General features: G+C 46.9%; 1 protein-coding gene and 1 pseudogene across 1 annotated transcript; both read left to right on the top strand.

The window, feature by feature from the left end:
* Positions 1-2,274: 2,274 nt before the first annotated feature.
* LOC147964658 (BTB/POZ and MATH domain-containing protein 3-like) lies at positions 2,275-2,808 on the top strand. The gene has a single exon (XM_087530090.1). It carries the CDS (start codon positions 2,275-2,277, stop codon positions 2,806-2,808), a length of 534 nt encoding a protein of 177 aa, XP_087386216.1.
* A 2,022-nt stretch (positions 2,809-4,830) lies between these two features.
* Positions 4,831-7,339, top strand: LOC147964657 (uncharacterized; annotated as a pseudogene).
* The last annotated feature ends 11,968 nt before the right edge of the window (positions 7,340-19,307 follow it).

Below are 19,307 nucleotides of genomic sequence, written 5' to 3'. Positions count from 1 at the left end.
TCCGGCGAGCTGAGGACTCCGACGGAACGGCAGGATGGTGTGGTTCCGGCGAAGGAGAAGCAGAGGAGGGCAACATGGCGCGGCGGCGGAAGCTCCTGCTGCTGCAGCAGGACTTGAGGAGCTCGGCGCGGGGCTCACCCAGCCATGGTGTGGGGTTCCTGAGAGAGAGAGATGCATGAGGGAGAAGAAATCGAGAGAGGGAGGAGAAGAAGACAGAGAGGAGGAGCAGAGGTCCTGGAGGCCGGCGATGGGGATGCTCCTGCTAGTGGCAGCGAGGCGATGGAGCTCGTGCTCCTGGACGACGGGAGGCTCGGGGCATGAGCAGGGGAGGCTGTGCTTGGAGGCGAAGCACTCGATCCATCAAGATGCTAGGGCGGCTGCGCGGAAAATCAGGGATCTGGTCGGAGGCTGCGGTTGGTGGGGATGGATCCCGAGGGGAAGAATGAGAGCGGTGGCGGCGCGGATGGGACTGGGTTAGGCTAGGGTTAGACTGATTTGGTTAGGGGGTGGTCTAATATATGGCAAGTGGAATTTTGGTAGGGGCATTTGGTCCCTTTGATTTTAATCGGCGGTCGCGAAAAAAATAGCTAGGGAGTCCAAATAAGAAAACGGTGATGTTTTGTAGATGTTTGGGGATGATTTGGACACAACGGCGACGACTGTCCGGGTCGGGTCCGGGAAAGTTCCGGACGCGCACGTGAGGGGTCGGTGCACTGTGCAAAGAGGGGTTTCGGGGCCTGGCGGTGATAGCGGACTGTGCAGACGGACTAGAGAGAAAAGAGAGGGAAAGCCCTGCAACAGTTTTCGGAGACCGAAAACGTCCGACGTGTGCCCAGCTATAATGCCGCTATAGTTTAACGTTGGGGCGTCAAACGGACTCCGAATGCGATGAAATTTGGCAGGCGACCTACTAACAACATAACAACACCGCATGCCAACTTTCAACCCATTCCGAGAACATTTTCCGGCCACTTATAAAATAATATTTCGGACGTGTCGCGAGCGCGTGCAAGTGTGTCTGGGCTCAGAACGGACAACGAAAAAAACTGGAGGAATCCGGGCGGATGCAAGTTTTGAAAACATGATGATGCAATACACATCATGACATGGCAAGAAGCGACACACGAGCAAATGATATGGCAACGACAGCGAAATAACTGGAAGACACCTGACGCATCGGTCTCGGGGTGTCACAGATCTGGCACGTTCACGACGATACGGGTCGATGTGCCACAAAGACTGGGTTTCATCACGTGCGGCGTGCCCATTTAGTTGACTGAATAAGCAACATGCTCTGCAATAGAGCTCTTCTAGGCGTGGCAGTTGCTCACGGCCTTCTCCGGCGGTGTCACGGTGGCGGTGGAGTCCCGTAATGTATGACGTTAGGTTTGGCACAGGTGTTGAAGATGCACGCGCCCTTGTATGCACGAATTGCGAAGGAGTGAGGACCAAAGCGCCAGGTGGGGAAAATGAGCCGCTCCACACCTGTTAGCCTTCCGTGCTAGTAAATCAGTTAGATTTGGAAAGTGGTTTAAATACGTGATTAGTTAGGGGCGGATTAATTAGGCACGGCCCCCCTAAAAATCAGGGGAGCGATTAGTGTTGATTTCAGATGAGGCCGATTCCTCATGCCTTCCCAGCCTTCGTACAAAGGCCTCACGTGATGGGCCCTTATGGAAATTCTGGTCGGCTGATGACTTGCCTTGGATTGGCTTCGCTCGTTGGAGCGGTCGAGCGCCAAGGAGTCTTCTCGGCTAGTAAATGCGTGGAGGACGTCCGAAAAGTGGCTGCAGAGGCCGAGCTTCACTGTTTTTGATATTTGAATTTTTTGAAAAACACACTTTCAATGCTCAAAAAAATCTGAAAACAAATATGTGAATACGTACATATATTCCTAAGGACTGGTAGAAATCTAGAGAAGAAATACTTTGTATTTTGAGAAATACAAAAAAGAGAAATTTCTGACAGAAATGGCATCTTTTTTCTCCTACATATTGTCAGAAATTTGTTTTTTTTTCTATAGTTTAAAATAAAACAAGATTTGTACCGAAACTTGCAACGGGTATTCGGAATGTGTATATGCATCTCGGGAAATAATTTCACATTTTCTTAAAACTTCAAAAATACGAATTTGAAAAAGTCAAATATAGAGAGCACTGATGCTCGGGCGCCGCAACGCTGCTCTCGGGGGACGTCCATCTTCCTCCCGTATAACCAACGCGTAGCAGTGTTTCCGTAAGTCTAGGATTTTTCACTTCTCTAGTGCCACACAACATGGCCTCGCCCGAGTCGTCTCCTGGCCAGCTCGTCACGGTGCCGCCGTCCAACATCGGCGAGCAGCTCCTCCGCCTGCTGGACAGCAAGGAGGGGGCCGACGTCACTTTCCAGGTGGGCAGCCGCGAGTTCACCGCGCGCACGCTCGTGCTCGCCGCTCGATCGCCGGTCTTCCACGCGACGTTCTTCGAGCAGCAGCAGACAAACGGCTCCCCGGCGCGTGGTCCCGTACGTGTCGATGGCGTGGGGGAGGCCGCCTTCGATGCGCTCCTCCACTTTGCCTACGCGGACGCGCTGCCCCCGGCGACTGCCGAGCTTCTCGCCGCCGGCTCGGCCGCGACCAGCACGAGGATGGAGGCGGCTGGGGACTTGATCGCCGCGGCCGACATGTACGGCATGGAGAGGATGCGTCTCCTGTGCAAGGCCGTCGCCGACGCGGCACCGCGGCCGCCACGCTGGTGCTCGCCGTCCGGCTCCGCTGCACGCAGCTCAAGGCCTTCTGTGTCGAGTACATCGCCTCGCCGGGAGTGTTGAAGGCCATGATCGGCTCCGACGCGTACGTGTCGCTCAAGGAGTTCTGTCCGGAGGTTCTGGTCGAGATCATGGAGAAAGTCGTCGCCGCGCTTGTTGTGCAAGGTAATGGCAATGGTAGCCCCTCGCCGACTTATCTTAGCCGGACGAGACTTGCTTGCTCCTCAGCGTGCGCCCATCCGTGCTCCCGCATACGTGGCATGATTGTGCTCCCGCATACGTGACATGATTTAATTGAAACAAAATAAGACCCGGCCCCATCCCCTTAAAATCAGAGGAGGAGATGATTAGATTAGAAAGAAAAAAGAGAAAAAGACAATCATAGGATGGAGTGGGAGCACGGATGAGAGTATGGGAAGGGAGCAGGCAAGCCGGATCCTATCTTAGCCACCGTTTGAATGATGACGACACGACCACTCTCGATACACGTCACCAGCTATTCGAGTTCGTCCACCCTATCGAGGAGCCTACTTTGGCCATTCATAAGTCACCGATACAATATCGGCTCGATTTTGGTGACCGGTTGGCTTTTGAGTATTTGTGAGTACTATTGTGAACGACGCGCGTACGGCGCGAATTAATTCACGCTACGATCGCGTTCCGTCTAGTTTTTTCTGTCTTCTGTTAACTTTTGGTACCATTTTGCGCATGCTTAAGTGTTTTCTTAATTCACAGAGTTGTGAAAATCTGAAAATGAAAAAACACACAACAAAAGTACAGGCACCGCGAGACTGAAAAATGCAATAACTTCGCTAACTTTAGCGTTTGACAACAAAAAAACATACAGAATGACTAATTGACGGACGCGAGCGAGTATTTGAAAAAATGCCACATTTGAGGTGGTCGCTCCACTGAATTGCCATTTTCAAAAAATTGACCAAAAACTATCATTTTCAACTAATCTTGTTGCAAGAAACTACCGAAAACGTTTGAGGTGGCAGTCCCAGGCCTGCCAACATCTCTCTCTTTCTTGCACGCAGGCGTAGTGCTCGAGCGCCTTCGCAACAGACGAGCACGGCTGCGGTGGAGCTCACGCCGCGGCCGGCAGGCCAACATGACTCGAGCTCGTGGTCCCTTTTGTTCGTCACCCGTCCTCAATCACGTGTACACGAAAGGGAGTAGCAGCGCCACACCGTGCTCCTGGACAGGGAGTTGCGTCGGGATCCTGCTCGTGTTCGTAGCTACGTCATGGTCCTGGCCAGGGAGCCGCGTCGGGCTTGTGTTCGTAGTTGCGTCGTGGTGCATCTCGCAGGTCAATAGCGCACCAGCCAAGCTAGCACACGACATTGGCCTACCCAGCGTGTGTGCAAGGTGTGCCGTGGCACACCCAGAAAAATTTGATTTTTTTTATTACCATATGATATTTAGGCCCAAATCAACCCAAGCCCAGCGTGGCAGCGCCCCAGCCCATCTACTCCCGAGCGAGAGGCAGCGAGCCATTGATACAGTCCGTCGGCCAGGCAGAGCGCAGCCGCTGAAAGACCTAATCCAGCGCCCCCCTGCCCCCCATCCCCGTCCGGCCATCCCCATCCCCGTCCGGCCATCCCGCCGGGGTCGTCCGCCGGACCGCCGCTCCTTGCCTCCTTCCACCGAGAAGGCGAGAAGAGTCGCCGCTCTGCTCCCCTTCGAGCGCTCCTTGCCTGGCTGGTGGATCTCCAGCCACCACGAGCCATCGCCCGCCGGTCGCCGGACGTCCGAACTCCGTAGCCCTGCGGAGATGAGGAGTTGTTGCCCAAGCTTCTGAATGGCTCAATCCCCGCTGAATTCCTAGTTCGTGACGCCCTTTGGTCTTTGGGTGAGCTTCTGTCAATAGTACACTGTATATCCATTCAGTTAATTTGCTGTCCTAAACTGCCAATTGATTCTTAAATTTGTTGCACGAGGGATGATATTTGGTGCAGTGCATTAAGGGAATATGTTGCCAATTGAGTAGTAGTATTGTTCAATCTTAAAGTTGTGCTTGTACTAAGCTTTGCCTAGCTGTCTCTAATAGTTGTGTTTTTTGTTGTAACTGTAGAACCAAAGATGAAGAGGAATGGTGACATTCAGTCCTTTTTCGGAATTATGAGGCTGCTAAAAGAAAGAAGGTTGCAGCCGAAGAGCAACCTGAAGATATAGTGTCAAATATTGAAGATGAAGCAGTCCATTCTCCACCTCCAGTCCATTCTGCAGAGATTGAATTTGATATTGAAGATGAAGCAGTCCATTCCGATGCAGAGATTGAAAGTGATTGTGAAGATGAAGCAGTCCATTCTTTGTGTGCAAGGCCATATAATATTCAAAGGCTTCCTCCTGATCCAGGGGAGAGGATTCCTATTTCACAGTATGATGTCAATGATCAAGATGAAGTTCGGAGACGATACATTGCAAAGCAAGCAGTCCAACCATATGCACACAACTTTCAAGTCAGAAAAATCTATGGTAAAAATCGACACTTCAACTTTGTTTGGTTTGCGACCTATAAATGGTTAGGATATAGTGTCAAATATGAGGCAGCATTTTGCTTTGTGTGTTATTTGTTCAAAGGAAAATCGAATGGGGGGGCTAGGGGTGGTGCCTTTGTTAATGGTGGTTGGAAAAATTGGTATAAGCCCGATGCATTGGTCAAACATGTTGGTGGTATTAATAGCATTCACAACAAAGCTCAAGAGAAGTACAATTTATTTGTGGCACCCCAACCACCAATTGATAACATTATGGTGAGGGTGGATAAAGAGGATTTGCGTATGTACATGGCTAGGCTGACTTATTCACTTAGATGCTTGAGGTTTCTTTTGAACCAAGGATTGGCATTTCGTGGACATGATGAGAGTGAAGAATCTAGCAATAGGGGGAACTTTCTTGAACTTCTTAAATGGCTTTCGGAAAATGATGAAGAAATTAATAAACTTGTTTTGAACAATGCTCCTCGGAATTGCATCTTGACCAGTCCAAAGATACAAAATCAAATAATTGAATGTTGTGCGGCGCAAACAACTAAAAGAATTATTGAAGATATTGGTGACGACCACTATGCAATCCTAGCTGATGAGTCTAGTGATGCATCTCATAAAGAACAACTTGCTCTCTGCATACGATTTGTTGACAAATCGGGAAGAGGATGTGAGAGGTTCCTTGGAGTTGTTCATGTTGCCAATACAACTTCATTGTCACTTAAGGATGCAATTCAAACTTTGCTTAAAGATCATCATTTGACTCCTAGTCAAATACGCAGGCAAGGATATGATGGGGCTAGCAACATGAAAGGGGAGATAAAAGGGTTGAAAACATTGATCATGAAAGAGTCACCCTCTGCCTATTACATCCATTGTTTTGCACATCAACTTCAGTTGGTTCTTATAGCTGTGGCAAAGGACAATGAACCATGTTTGTGGTTCTTTGATCATGTTTCTTACTTGCTCAATATTGTTGGAGTTTCTTGTAAGCGACATGACATGCTTCGAGATGTTAGAGCTCAAAAGGTGTTGGAAGCACTTGAAATGGGTGAGATTGAAAGTGGAAGTGGGCTAAATCAAGAGATGGGACTAGCTCGACCCGGTGACACTCGTTGGGGTTCTCATTTTAAAACCATTATGCACATTGTTAGCATGTATTCCACAATCCTTGAAGTACTTGATGCTATTGGAAAAGATCCTTCACAAAAAAGTGAGTGGACAAGAATACGTGGAGTTGCTCAAGCCTTTGAATCATTTGACTTTGTTTTCAATCTTCACTTGATGCTTGTTGTTCTTGGCTATACAAATGAGTTGTCCAGATCTTTGCAAAAGAGAGATCAAGATATTGTCAATGCAATGACACTTGTTAGTTTGGCAAAGAGTAGAATGCAACACATGAGGTCTCATGGTTGGGAAGAATTTCTTGCAAAGCTAACCTTATTTTGCAACAAACATGACATTCAAGTTCCTTTGTGGGAGGATATTTATGAGCCTAATCGAAGATCACGTCGGTATTATGAAGTACAAACAAATGATGATCGTTATAGAAGAGAAGTATATCTTGGTGTCATTGATCAAACCATTCAAGAGCTTGACAATCGGTTTGATGAGGTTAATACGGAGTTGCTTATTTGCATGTCGGCTTTGAATCCCCTCAATTCATTTGCTTCTTATGATGCACTCAACGTAATGAGACTTGCTGAATTCTATCCCATGGACATTTCAAGCACATATTTGATAAGGCTAGAATTTCAACTTACTAATTTTATTGATGATATGAGACAAGATGATAGGTTTAGAAATGCAAGTAATATTGGTGAGCTCTATATTATGCTTGTTGCAACAAAGAAGCATGTTCTTTATGACTTGGTCTATACTTACTCATCAAATTGATATTGATTTTACCGGTGGCGATGGCAAGTGTTGAAAGAGTATTTTCAGCAATGAATCTAGTGAAAAATAAGTTGAGGACTACTATGAGTTATGATCGCTTGAATGATTGCTTGGTGACATTTATTGAACGGGATGTGTTCATGGAAGTAAGTGAAGATGACATAGTTGATGCTTTCATGGCAATGCAAAAACGTAGAGTTACCTAGTGATGTAAGTTTCTACTTATGCTTCTTCCATGTAAGACTACTCCTATTGTAATTGAGCACATTTGAGATATATTTTGTGAACTAAATTGTTGTGAGATTTGCATTAAGCTACTCATGTTATTATTTTGCCATATTTTGTCTGACCCATGGATTAGGTGGGAAAAAAATTTAGAGTGTGCACACCCTTCATTTTTTCCTGGGTCCGCCACTGGCACACGAGCAGCTGGATGCATCCATCAGTTTGTGTGCTGGCTGATAAGCATATTTTATATACATAATTTTGGCATACAAGTATATCATTTGTTGAGTTCTAACCATCAATTCTTGTTATAAAATATTGAATAATTGAATGAAAATTATATAAACAGATCGTTTACTAGTCTTTTGTCTATTTTCCAGAAATGTGCGCAAAGGCACTATAATTGTCAAGATTTCGTGTATGTGGCTATCGAGAAGAGTGAAGGAAAGAAGATAAGGAAGAAGAGACTTGTGCAAGATGAAAAGAAGTAACCAGGGGACTAGCTAAAGAAGCGGGAGGACCTTCTCGTGAAGAAAGAAGAGAAGGAGGAGGGCTAGTGTGTAAAGTTTGCAGATCAGATCGAGGGGTCAAAATCCCTAGCGCTGCTCAATTCTCAAATTAGGCTTGGCAACATCTCTCTCTCTCTCTCTCTCTAACTCCAGTCGTGCCGCGGCTAGGCCGGCGTGGCGGCACGCCACAATACCACTTCATCACCATCCATCCATCTGCATTACCACCTTCCACCAGCCACTCCATTACCCAGCGCCACCACTTCCTCCATTACATGGCCCCAAATCCATCACCATCCCTGGTGGGAGGCAACCCATGGAGGAGAGAAAAAGCAACGGCGACCCTTAGTCGAGAGGATGCACAATAGGTGTTTGTTAAAATTCCAAAAAGAGAGGAAAAGGAGGATTGTGGTTGATGCTGACGTGTGGGCCTCACTTGTCATAACGGTACAAACAAACGACGTTGACTTTCTTGCCACATCAGTCCTAACAGATTGACCCCGCTTGTCATAAATGTGTTTATCACATAGTTGTTTGCAACAAAATTAGTTAAAAATGGTAGTCCTTTGGTCACTTTTTAAAAAGTGGTAGTTCAGTGGAACGACGATCCATAGTTTTTGTCCAAATACTCAGGCAAGCCAGATTCAACAAAAAAAACATAATTAGGATGCTAATATACACTAAAGACTTCTCGCATTTAGTGTGTCTGCACTACTAAAAGAAGTACTTTCTCCGTTTCTAAATATAAGTCTTTTTTAGAGATTTCACTATGGACTACATACGGAGCAAAATCAGTGAATATACACTTTAAAATATGTCTACATACATCTGTATTTAGTTTATAGTGAAATCTCTAAAATGACTTATAAACTTATAGCTAGAAATGGAGGGCGAGTGAATTGTAAATTCCTTGTTTCTTCTTTAAAGCTAAGACTGAAGAAGGACTCCTTTTCTGCTGTTAGATCTAAAAAACGAGAGGAAAGAAATATCTTGTTATGATCTTTAGACCTGTTACTAGAAATAAAAAAAGATCGACCCCCCTATGAATGCTGGTAATTCTATAAATACCCCTATCAGAATTACAACCTACAAAACCTATAAAACCCGTAATGCTAGTAATTCTGTAAATACTCCTAAATTGACCGAGCAGTTACCAGTTACCGATTTCTTGAACATTGCAAATTTAGTTGACGTGAGGATGACAAATTTAATTTACGAGCACAACATTTTCCTGGAAAATGAATCGGCGGGATTTGTCATGCTTGCCAACTAAACTTGCCATCCTCGGCAAACACAAATTGCCATGAAAAATGTTCGATTTGTCACGGTCAAAAATGTTGGGGAACGTAGTAATTTCAAAAAAATTCCTACGCACATGCAAGATCATGGTGATGCATAACAACGAGAGGGGAGAGTGTTGTCCATGTACCCTCGTAGACCGAAAGCGGAAGCGTTATAACAACGTGGTTGATGTAGTCGTATGTCTTCACGGCCCAACCGATCAAGCACCAAAACTACGGCACCTCCGAGTTCTAGCACACGTTCAGCTCGATGACGATCCCCGGACTCCGATCCAGCAGAATGTCGGGAAAGAGTTCCGTCAGCACGACGGCGTGGTGACGATCTTGATGTTCTACCGTCGCAGGGCTTCGCCTAAGCACCGTTACAATATTATAGAGGATTATGGTGGAGGGGGGCACCGCACACGGCTAAGAGATCAATGATCAATTGTTGTGTCTATGGGGCGCCCCCCTGCCCCCGTATATAAAGGAGCAAGGGAGAGGAGGTGCGGCCAGGCAAGGGGCGCGCCAGGAGGAGTCCCCCCTTTCCATGTTGGACTAGGACTTGGGGGGAAGAGAGAGAGAGAGGGGGAAAAGGAAAGGGGGGGCGCCCCCCTCCTTGTCCAATTCGAACTTGGGGGGAGGGGCATGCGGCTGCCCCTTGGCCTCCTCTCCTCTTCCTCCACTAGGCCCATTAAGGCCCGGTACTCCGGTAAAATGCCGATTTCACCCGGAACATTTCTGATGTCCAAACATAGGCTTCCAATATATCAATCTTCATGTCTCGACCATTTCGAGACTCCTCGTCATGTCCGTGATCACATCCGGGACTCAGAACAACCTTTGGTACATCAAAATATATAAACTCATAATGAAACGGTCATCGTAACGTTAAGCGTGCGGACCCTGCGGGTTCGAGAACAATGTAGACATGACCGAGACACGTCTCCAGTCAATAACCAATAGCGGAACCTGGATGCTCATATTGGCTCCTACATATTCTACGAAGATCTTTATCGGTCAGACCGCATAACAACATACGTTGTTCCCTTTGTCATCGGTATATTACTTGCCCGAGATTCGATCATCGGTATCTTAATACCTAGTTCAATCTCGTTACTGGCAAGTCTCTTTACTCGTTCTGTAATACATCATCCCGCAACTAACTTATTAGCTGCAATGCTTGCAAGGCTTAAGTGATGTGCATTACCGAGAGGGCCTAGAGATACCTCTCCGACAATCGGAGTGACAAATTCTAATCTCGAAATACGCCACCCCAACATGTACCTTTGGAGACACCTGTAGAGCACCTTTATAATCACCCAGTAACGTTGTGACGTTTGGTAGCATACAAAGTGTTCCTCCGGTAAATGGGAGTTGCATAATCTCATAGTCATAGGAACATGTATAAGTTATGACTAGCACATATGCCCGTGCGTTGCAACGGAAGAGATTTTTTTGCGAGCAACATCGGGAGAGATAATTGATGTGTCCATCAAAACGGTCTCCACAATAGTGGGGCGATAGAGTAGAGAGTTGTGGTGTTCTCGTGGGTCATGTTTGGCCCACGAGATCTTTGTAGTAGTGGAGTTGGTCAGAGTGGCAGCCACTAACCAACTCGTGTTTTTTTCCTTCAAGTCCGCCTCCTTGTCAAGGTTGTGGTGACCTTATGATTTTTCTAAAAAAACTGCGAACATATTTTTTGAAAAATGATTAATTTATAGAAAAAGAAAAATAAAACTTGAAATAGAAAGATTTTTAAAATTCACAAACATTTTTTGAAAATATGATCATTTCTAAGGTGAGAGAAATGAACATTTTTCGAATTTGTGAAGAATTGTTGAAAATGGAAACTTGTTTTGAATATTCAAAAAAAAAATTAAAAATGTATTTTCAATCACGAACATTATTTTCAATTTGTGGCCATTTCAATAAAAAATATTTTTCTAATTTCTATTATTTATAAAATGAAATTTATTTTACAAATCTCGAACAATTTTGGAATCCTTTTTGAAAAAATGCAAACATTTTTTGAATGTCAAACAAATGTTGAAAGAGAATAAAAAATTTAAAGTTCCAAATATTTTTGAAAATGGAAAGAAAATTTGCAATTCTAAGATTTAACGAAAATTTGTACAAGAAACGAAATTTTCGAAAATTAAAAAAATAAATTTATGAAAAAAGGAAAAAATAACTTGAAAGCGAAAAAAGAAAAATAGAAAAGGAAAATAAGTGGAAACAGGCCGGCCCAATATTGGGCGCCAGATGAGAAGCTCCAATTATATGACGCTTCGTGTGATAACTAATGTTCCCAGCTGCGTGCGTAGGATATAAATGGGTGGCTATTCTGGGCCTTAGCGCGTCTGGCCCAGGCACGAAATTTGGGACAAAACTCTTTTTGTTTCTTTTCTAGTAGATGGATTGCAAAATTTATTTATTTTCAAATTTCAATTTTTTTGCAATGAAAATTAATTTACAAATCCCGAACAATATTTGAATTCTTTTTGCAAAAATGTGAACATTTTTTTTAATTTCAAATAAATTTTGAACGAAAATAAAAAATTAAAAGTTCCAAATATTTTTGAAAGTACGAATAATTTTTGAAATGCTAAGATCTAACGAAAATTAGTATAAAAAAGAAATTTAGGAAAATTAAAAAATAAATTTATGGGAAAAGGAAAAAATAACTTTGAAGGGAAAAAATAGAAAAGGACCACATAAAAAATAAAAAAGGGCCGGCCCAACATTGGGCGACCGATGGGAAGCTCGAACTATATGTCGCTTCGTGCGACAAATAAGGTTTCCCAGCTGCATGTGCAGGAAATAAATGGGTGACTTTTCTGGGCCTTAACGCGTGCGGCCCATGTAAGAAATTCTGGACAAATTGTCAAAAACAATTAGTACCATCTCGGATATAGAAAAAATATTTTTGTGGTGAATGGATGAAAAAATTGGAGAAACGCACCTTGCTTTATTAGTAGGTATAGAAGAAAGCAATAGCAACAAACTAAACGATCAAGTGCTAAGCTAACGGAATGGGTCAAGTCAATCACATCATTCTCCTAATGATGTGATCCCGTTAATCAAATGACAACTCATGTCTATGGCTAGGAAACATAACCATCTTTGATCAACGAGCTAGTCAAGTAGAGGCATACTAGTGACACTCTGTTTGTCTATGTATTCACACATGTATTATGTTTCCGGTTAATACAATTCTAGCATGAATAATAAACATTTATCATGATATAAGAAAATAAATAATAATTTTATTATTGCCTCTAGGGCATATTTCCTTCAAAAAAATCTCATGTCAGATTTGTAGTGGAGTCTATAAAAATGATGTGTATCTTTTGGAATTGAAGAGGAGTAGGTAGAAAAGGTATAGCCACCTACCCTCGGCAAAACATACTCGTCGTTGCCTGGATCTGAAGGTCCAAGACCCTCCAGCCCGTTGCAACAACCGCCTAGCAGTGCAGGACGACACCGCCACCTGCTCGCCCAAGCAGAGGACCACCTTGTTGGGATGAAGAAGGTTGTCATTGTGCCCTCATACCTGTAGATGGGATCACGACCTCCGATGCCTCGCCACCAGAGACCATCGACCCGGCCAGAAACACCACCTTCACCGTTGCGCAGCCATAACGTCTGCCTTAAGTCACCCATATATCACATCTTACCAACGAAGGTTAATAGAGTAGAGATCTCCCCGTCGTCGCCTTCATCGACCAGTGTCAGACTTAGCCCGACCACTAGTCTCTAGCAGCACCGAGGAGAAGAGAGGACGGAGAGGTAGGATGCGGCTGCAGTTGGGATGGGAGGAGGCGGCGGCTGTTAGGTTTCCTGGCCTCAAGCAAAACTTGTAGGGGCAAATAATCTCACAAACTGATTGATTATTAGATTCATTTTTAGTCGACTTTGCAGAAAAGGGAGGCAAATCAAAATCCACTGGAACGAAGCTCTCCCCCCCCCGCGTCGCCCCTCCTCTGGCGACACGGGGGGCGCCCCTGTTCGCACCGCCGCTCCCCTCCCTCCCTCGCACCCAGTCTCGCTGCCACCTGAGGAGGCCGCCGGCAAAGGCCTCGCGCACTCCGGGGATGGTGGCGGCGAGGCGCTTCCCCTCCACCGCGCGGCCACCATTTCGTCAGAGGAGGGACGACAGGCTGCGTCAGATTGGATCGGGCGCCCGGCCTCGGAGGCAGCGCTCGTCGGCGTCGTCCCGGTGTCCCTGCCAGCCAGCCCCGGCCCCCCTGTGTGCGGCGACCCGTCGCTGCTTGCTCGGGCGTTGCTGGTCTAGGGCGGGGGCGGATCTGGGGCTACCTTCCCAGATCCGACCGGTGTTGGCTGGGCCGCCAGGTGGGGTCAGCCGGGGAGGTGGTGTTGCTGGGTGGTGGAGGCGGGAGTGGTGGAGGCTGGTGGCGGTGGGTGCTGTTGGTGGCGCTTGGTGGACTGCTGCGCCGGTCTTCGATCTCCCCCGCCTTTGGTCAGTGTTATGGCATTTCGGATCTGGTCTCCGGCAGATGCACGGTTGTAACACCCCGGATGTAACTTTCCCAATTTGTACTCCAACTCTTGCCGTTTCTGGCGTTAAGTTATTTTATTTTCTCGGGTTCGGGTCTTTGTCTCCGTGTGTTGTTATCATTGTCATGCATCTCATATCATGTCATCATGTGCATTGCATTTGCATACGTGTTCATCTCATGCATTCGAGCATTTTCCCCGTTGTCCGTTTTGCATTCCAGCGCTTTGTTCTCCTCCGGTGGTCAATTTTACCTTTCTTTCGTGTGTGGGGATTAAACATTTCCGGATTGGACCGAGACTTGCCAAGAGGCCTTGGTTTACTACCGGTAGACCGCCTGTCAAGTTTCGTACCATTTGAACTTCGTTTGATACTCCAACGGTTAATCGAGGGACCGAAAAGGCCTCGTCTGTGTTGCAGCCCAACACCCCTCCAATTTGGCCCAAACCCACCTAAACCTGCTCCATCATCTAGAGCGTTCAATCATGATCGCGTGGCCGAAAACCGCACCTCATTTGGACTCTCCTAACTCCCTCTACCTCTATTTAAAGACCCCCCCCCATTCGAATCACGGACGAAACCCTAATTTTTTTTCCCTCACATCGCCGCCGGACATGTCCGTCCTGGGCGGATGAAATCGCCCCGCTAACCGCGAGCCTCCACGTGGGCAGCCGCGCCCACATCACCGCCTCCTCCCGCCGCCGGCCCGCTCGTCCCGCGAGGGGCCCTCCCGGCCCACGCGCGCGCCCCGCCGCCTACCTCCTCGCCCCGCCGCCTGCCTCCTCTCCCCGATGCCGGCGCCGCGCCCCGCCGCCCGCCGCCACGCGCCATTGCCGCGCCCCGCCGCACGCCGCCCCGCTCCGCCCTCCTCCGCCGTCGTCGCCTCGCTGCCGACCGGATCCGGCGCCCCCACGGCCAGATCCGGCGAGCCCCTCTACTCCGGCCGCCGCCCTGCCCTTCTCCGGCGAGTCCGGCCGGCCGTCCTCGGTTCGCGTGCCGTGAACAGTAAAACCTAGATCTCGGAGGTGTTTTTTCGTCTGAGTCCCAGAAATTCCAGATCCAAGTGCTCATGTTCATAGCCTCGTAGCTTTGCATTCGTAGCTTCGATTCATGCATATAGCATATCAAAATGTTCATCCCAGAGAGTACATCGTTTCATTCCATTGCATCATTTGCATTTAAGTTCATCTTGATACCCGAAATGCTGTTAGAAGAGGGCTACTTGAGATAATTGTCAGATCTGCTACTCCATTTAGGTTTTTGTCATTTTTGCCATGATTAATATGTGCATGATATGCCCATGAGTTCTACATATGTTTTGTTAAGGGTTTTGTCATCTTTCCAGAGGTGCAACCCATGTATTTTTGTGATGTGTGTGGTGACTAGTGCAAGCTTGCAAAGTGGTGCACTTGGTATTTCTGTTTTCAGGGACTTAGCAATTCCACAAAGTCCTTGATCTGTTTATCTCATGATGCCATATGTTCATGTTGTTTCCTAGTGATCCGTGCCTCTTTTGAGGATTATCAGTAAGGATGTTTTGTTAATATTGTAGCGCTCTATCCATACATGTCTTTTTTTGCAATTATGGAGTATCCTAGCTTGAGTCAATCGAGCTCTACTTTTGCTACTTTGTGTATCTGGGCAGATTGTCAACTTGTTTACAATTTTGCCGATGATGTTGTAGTTGATCCGTGCATGCTATGCTATTGTTCTTGCCATGTCTAGCTTGCATTTTGTGTATTCTTAGTGGAGGTATGCTTATCTTATCATGACTTGCTCCGTAGTGAGTGCACCGAGCTCGTAAACATGCCTACTTGAGTTATGTTTCAGCATGTGCCAGTTTTCACTAAAGTCTGAAAACTGATTATGTTTTGGCTATGTTCACATGCTTGCAATTGTATTTTCTAATCACTTTTGGCTCAAGGTCACTAAGGGGCTTTTGTTAAGCTCTTTGAGTAGCTCCATGCCATGCTTTATTATGCCTTTTTCAGGTCCTGTAGCATGTAGTTTTGTTGCTCCGAAGAGTGCTACCTGATCTGAAATTCCAGACAAGTGTTAATTTCACTAAGTCTGAGATCTGTTTACCATATGCATTTTTGCCATGCTTGTTTGAACCTGTTAATGGATGAATTGGCCGTATCTCAGTGCTAGACTTTTGTTAAGCATCTTGAACGCATACCTGCCATGTATTTTGATGTCATGTTTGGGTGCTGTAGCATGTTCATCTCATTGCATTTAGATGGCTACTTGCTGTAAATCGCAGACCGGTGTCATTTTTGAATCGCTTGCCATTTCCAAACCGTAACTCCGATTCCGACGTTCTTTATATCGTTTTCAAGCGATTTCATCTCATCTTTACAGTGGCACCCTTGGATTTCCAAGTTGAGGCCAGGTTCTTGCATTTCCTGTCATATCTTGCATATGCATCCCGCATCGCATCCCGCATAGCATATCATCTTTGCATCATCTTGTTTGATCCTTGCACGTGGTTGATTGTGTCCTTGTTGCTTGTTAGTATTGTTTGGGTAGAGCCGGGAGAAGAGTTCGCTAACGAGGAGCCCGTTGAGTTTGCTTTCGAGGATCCAGTCAACTCTGACAACTGTGCAGGCAAGATGATCATACCCTCGAAATCACTACTATCTTTGCTATGCTAGTTTGCTCGCTCTTTTGCTATGCCAATGCTACGATGCCTACCATTTGCTTTCAAGCCTCCCAAATTTCCATGTCAAACCTCTAACCCACCTTGTCCTAGCAAACCGTTGATTGGCTATGTTACCGCTTTGCTCAGCCCCTCTTATAGCGTTGCTAGTTGCACGTGAAGATTGGAGGTCGTTCCTTGTTGGAACATTTATTTACTTGTTGGGATATCATTCTATTATCTTGTTATCTTAATGCATCTATATACTTGGTAAAGGGTGGAAGGCTCGGCCTCTCGCCTAGTGTTTTGTTCCACTCTTGCCGCCCTAGTTTCCGTCATATCGGTGTTATGTTCCCGGATTTTGCGTTCCTTACGCGGTTGGGTTATAATGGGAACCCCTTGATAGTTCGCCTTGATTAAAGCTTTTCCAGCAATGCCCAACCTTGGTTTTACCATTCGCCACCTAGCCTCTTTTTCCCTTGGGTTTCCGGAGCCCGAGGGTCATCTTATTTAAACCCCCCCCCCCCCCCGGGCCAATGCTCCTGAGTGTTGGTCTGAACTAAGCTGCCTGCGGGGCCACCTCGGGGAAACTTGAGGGCTGGTTTTACTCGTAGCTAGTCTCATCTGAGTGTTCCCTGAGAACGAGATATGTGCAGCTCCTATCGGGATTTGTCGGCACATTCGGGCGGTGTTGCTGGTCTTGTTTTAACCTGTCGAAGTGTCTTGAGTAACCGAGATACCGAGTCTGATCGGAACGACTTGGGAGGAGGTCTATTCCTTCATTGACCGTGAGAGCTTGTCATGGGCTAAGTTGGGACTCCCCTACAGGGATTTGAACTTTCGAAAGCCGTGCCCGCGGTTATGGGCAGATGAGAATTTGTTAATGTCCGGTTATAGATAACTTGAACCTTAACTTAATTAAAATGAATCAACTGAGTGTGTTACCGTGATGTCCTCTTCTCGGCGGAGTCCGGGAAGTGGACACGGTGTTGGAGTAATGTTTGCGCAGGTTGTTCTCTAGTTTCTCACTCGCGCTTTGCCTCCTCTTCTCGCTCTCTTTTGCGAATAAGTTAGCCACCATATTTTGCTAGTCGTTTGCTGCAGCTCCACATATTTACCTTGCCATACCTATAAGCTTAAATAGTCTTGATCGCGAGGGTGCGAGATTGCTGAGTCCCTGTGGCTCACAGATTACTATTACACGAGATGCAGGACCTGATGATTCCGCTCTAGGAGACGCGCTTGAGCTCAAGTGGGAGTTCGACGAGGACTCTCAACGTTACTATGTTTCCTTTCCTGATGATCAGTAGTGGTGCCCAGTTGGGGATGATTGGGATCGTGTCGCATGTTGGGTTATCTTTTATTTTGGCGCCGTAGTCGGGCCATGAGTGTTTGGATGATGTAATGTTATTTATGTACTTGTTTGACGTGGCGAGTGTAAGCCAACTATGTTCTCTCCCTTTTTATTATCATATTACATGGGATGTTGTGAAGATTGCCTAACTTGCGCCATATGCCTTCAATGCGATTATGCCTCTAAGTCGTGCCTCGACACGTGGGAGATATAGTCGCATCGAGGGTGTGACAACGGTGGCGCGCGTGGGGTGTGTTAGTGCTCCTGATGTTTGGCTGCAACCCGGGACCATGGTGGTTCCTGGCTTCGGGCAGCGCTCCTTTGCTCCTCGCCAGCATGGTGCTCGGTTAGGTTCGGCGGCTCGCGCTGCGTCCGGTGGCCCTGCGTTCGGACGACCATTGGTGGTTCCAGTGCCTAGTGCTGATGTTTGGCCATATGCGGTCTCCGCGGGGGTGCGGTTGGCTGCGACGATTCATGTGCTTCTTCGTCTCGAAGGGGCCCAATGGTGGTGGCCAGCTGCCGTCTTGCTATAAGTATGTGCTCAAACTCCGGGTGAGAACCTTGCATCGACTATGTCGATGTCGGCGGCAATGGTGTCTGTGGACATCGTTTTCCTCGTAGGAGGTGTCGTTGTGGAGCTCCAGCACCTGCAATACTTTGTTTTGTGGTATCCGGGTGAAAACCTAAGATCTGGCTTGTCGGACCGGATGACGGTCTTGTGTCCTTGTCGGCACTACCTCCCTGGAGGTGTCATCTTGGAGACCCAAACGGCGGCTTCTGTGCCTGCGTGTGGTTGAGGGTGCAGCGTTTGGTGGTGGTGGTGGTGTGGCCAAGTTGGGAACAGTCGGAGGGTCCAATGGTGGTGGTGGTGGTGGTGCGACTGGCTTGGAGTCGACGGTGGTTGTTTGGTGGTGTTTTCTGGGGTTTGGTGGCGGTGCCTTTGGCGCCGCAGGGCGGCCATCTGTTTCCCCCTCGTGAAGGTGTCTCGCTATGCATGCTCAAGACTCTCCCTTGGCGGCCGATGTATTGCGGCGAGCGTCGTGCTCTTGGTGATGTCTTGGTTCATCCTTGCTCTTTGATGGCGCTAGATGCCTCCCCAAATTGTTAATCGTTCTGATCTTTCGTGGCGGGGCACCCAGTCAAGGCTCGTGCTTTTCGCACTCGTTGGTTGTGGTTGCTCCTCAATTGTGCCGTGGGGCTCGGTATGCACGCAATGCGGTGCGTTAGGTTCCTCGCAAAGTCTCAGTATTGTGATCCCTCGACAACACCCCATAACTACTTGTGTCTGACGTGGTGATGGTACTTTTAGTCTGCTAGCTAGGTCCCGCCCTTGTTGAGTGTCTTGCTCTTCTCTTCTCCTTGTAACCTTGTTGTACGGTTTTCGACCCGGTTTCCCTTATAAACGGGTCAACTTGTTTTAGGTTTTCGATCCGGTTTCCCTTATAAACTGGATCACTCTCCTAGCATATTGGCCACTTTAAATAATATATTCAGGTGGAGGGACTCCTCGCCCGATGATTCTCAAAAAAAAAACCACTGGAAAAAAAACTGTTCGACCATTGTTTCTTAGTGATGCTTTTTGCTGCATATCACGAGGATGAAGACCTACGCAACTCAGGATAGATGTTTAAAGTTATTCTGAATACCAG

The sequence above is a fragment of the Triticum urartu genome, chromosome 6A, assembly GCF_056163025.1.
Source record: "Triticum urartu cultivar PI428250 chromosome 6A, HENAU_Tu73, whole genome shotgun sequence".
In the NCBI taxonomy this organism is placed as follows: Eukaryota; Viridiplantae; Streptophyta; class Magnoliopsida; order Poales; family Poaceae; genus Triticum; species Triticum urartu.
This window is presented reverse-complemented; position numbering and strand designations above follow the sequence as displayed.

Coding starts and splice junctions, on each gene's coding strand:
- LOC147964658 (XM_087530090.1), top strand. CDS start 2,275: ATGGCCTCGCCCGAGTCGTCTCCTGGCCAGCTCGTCACGGTGCCGCCG.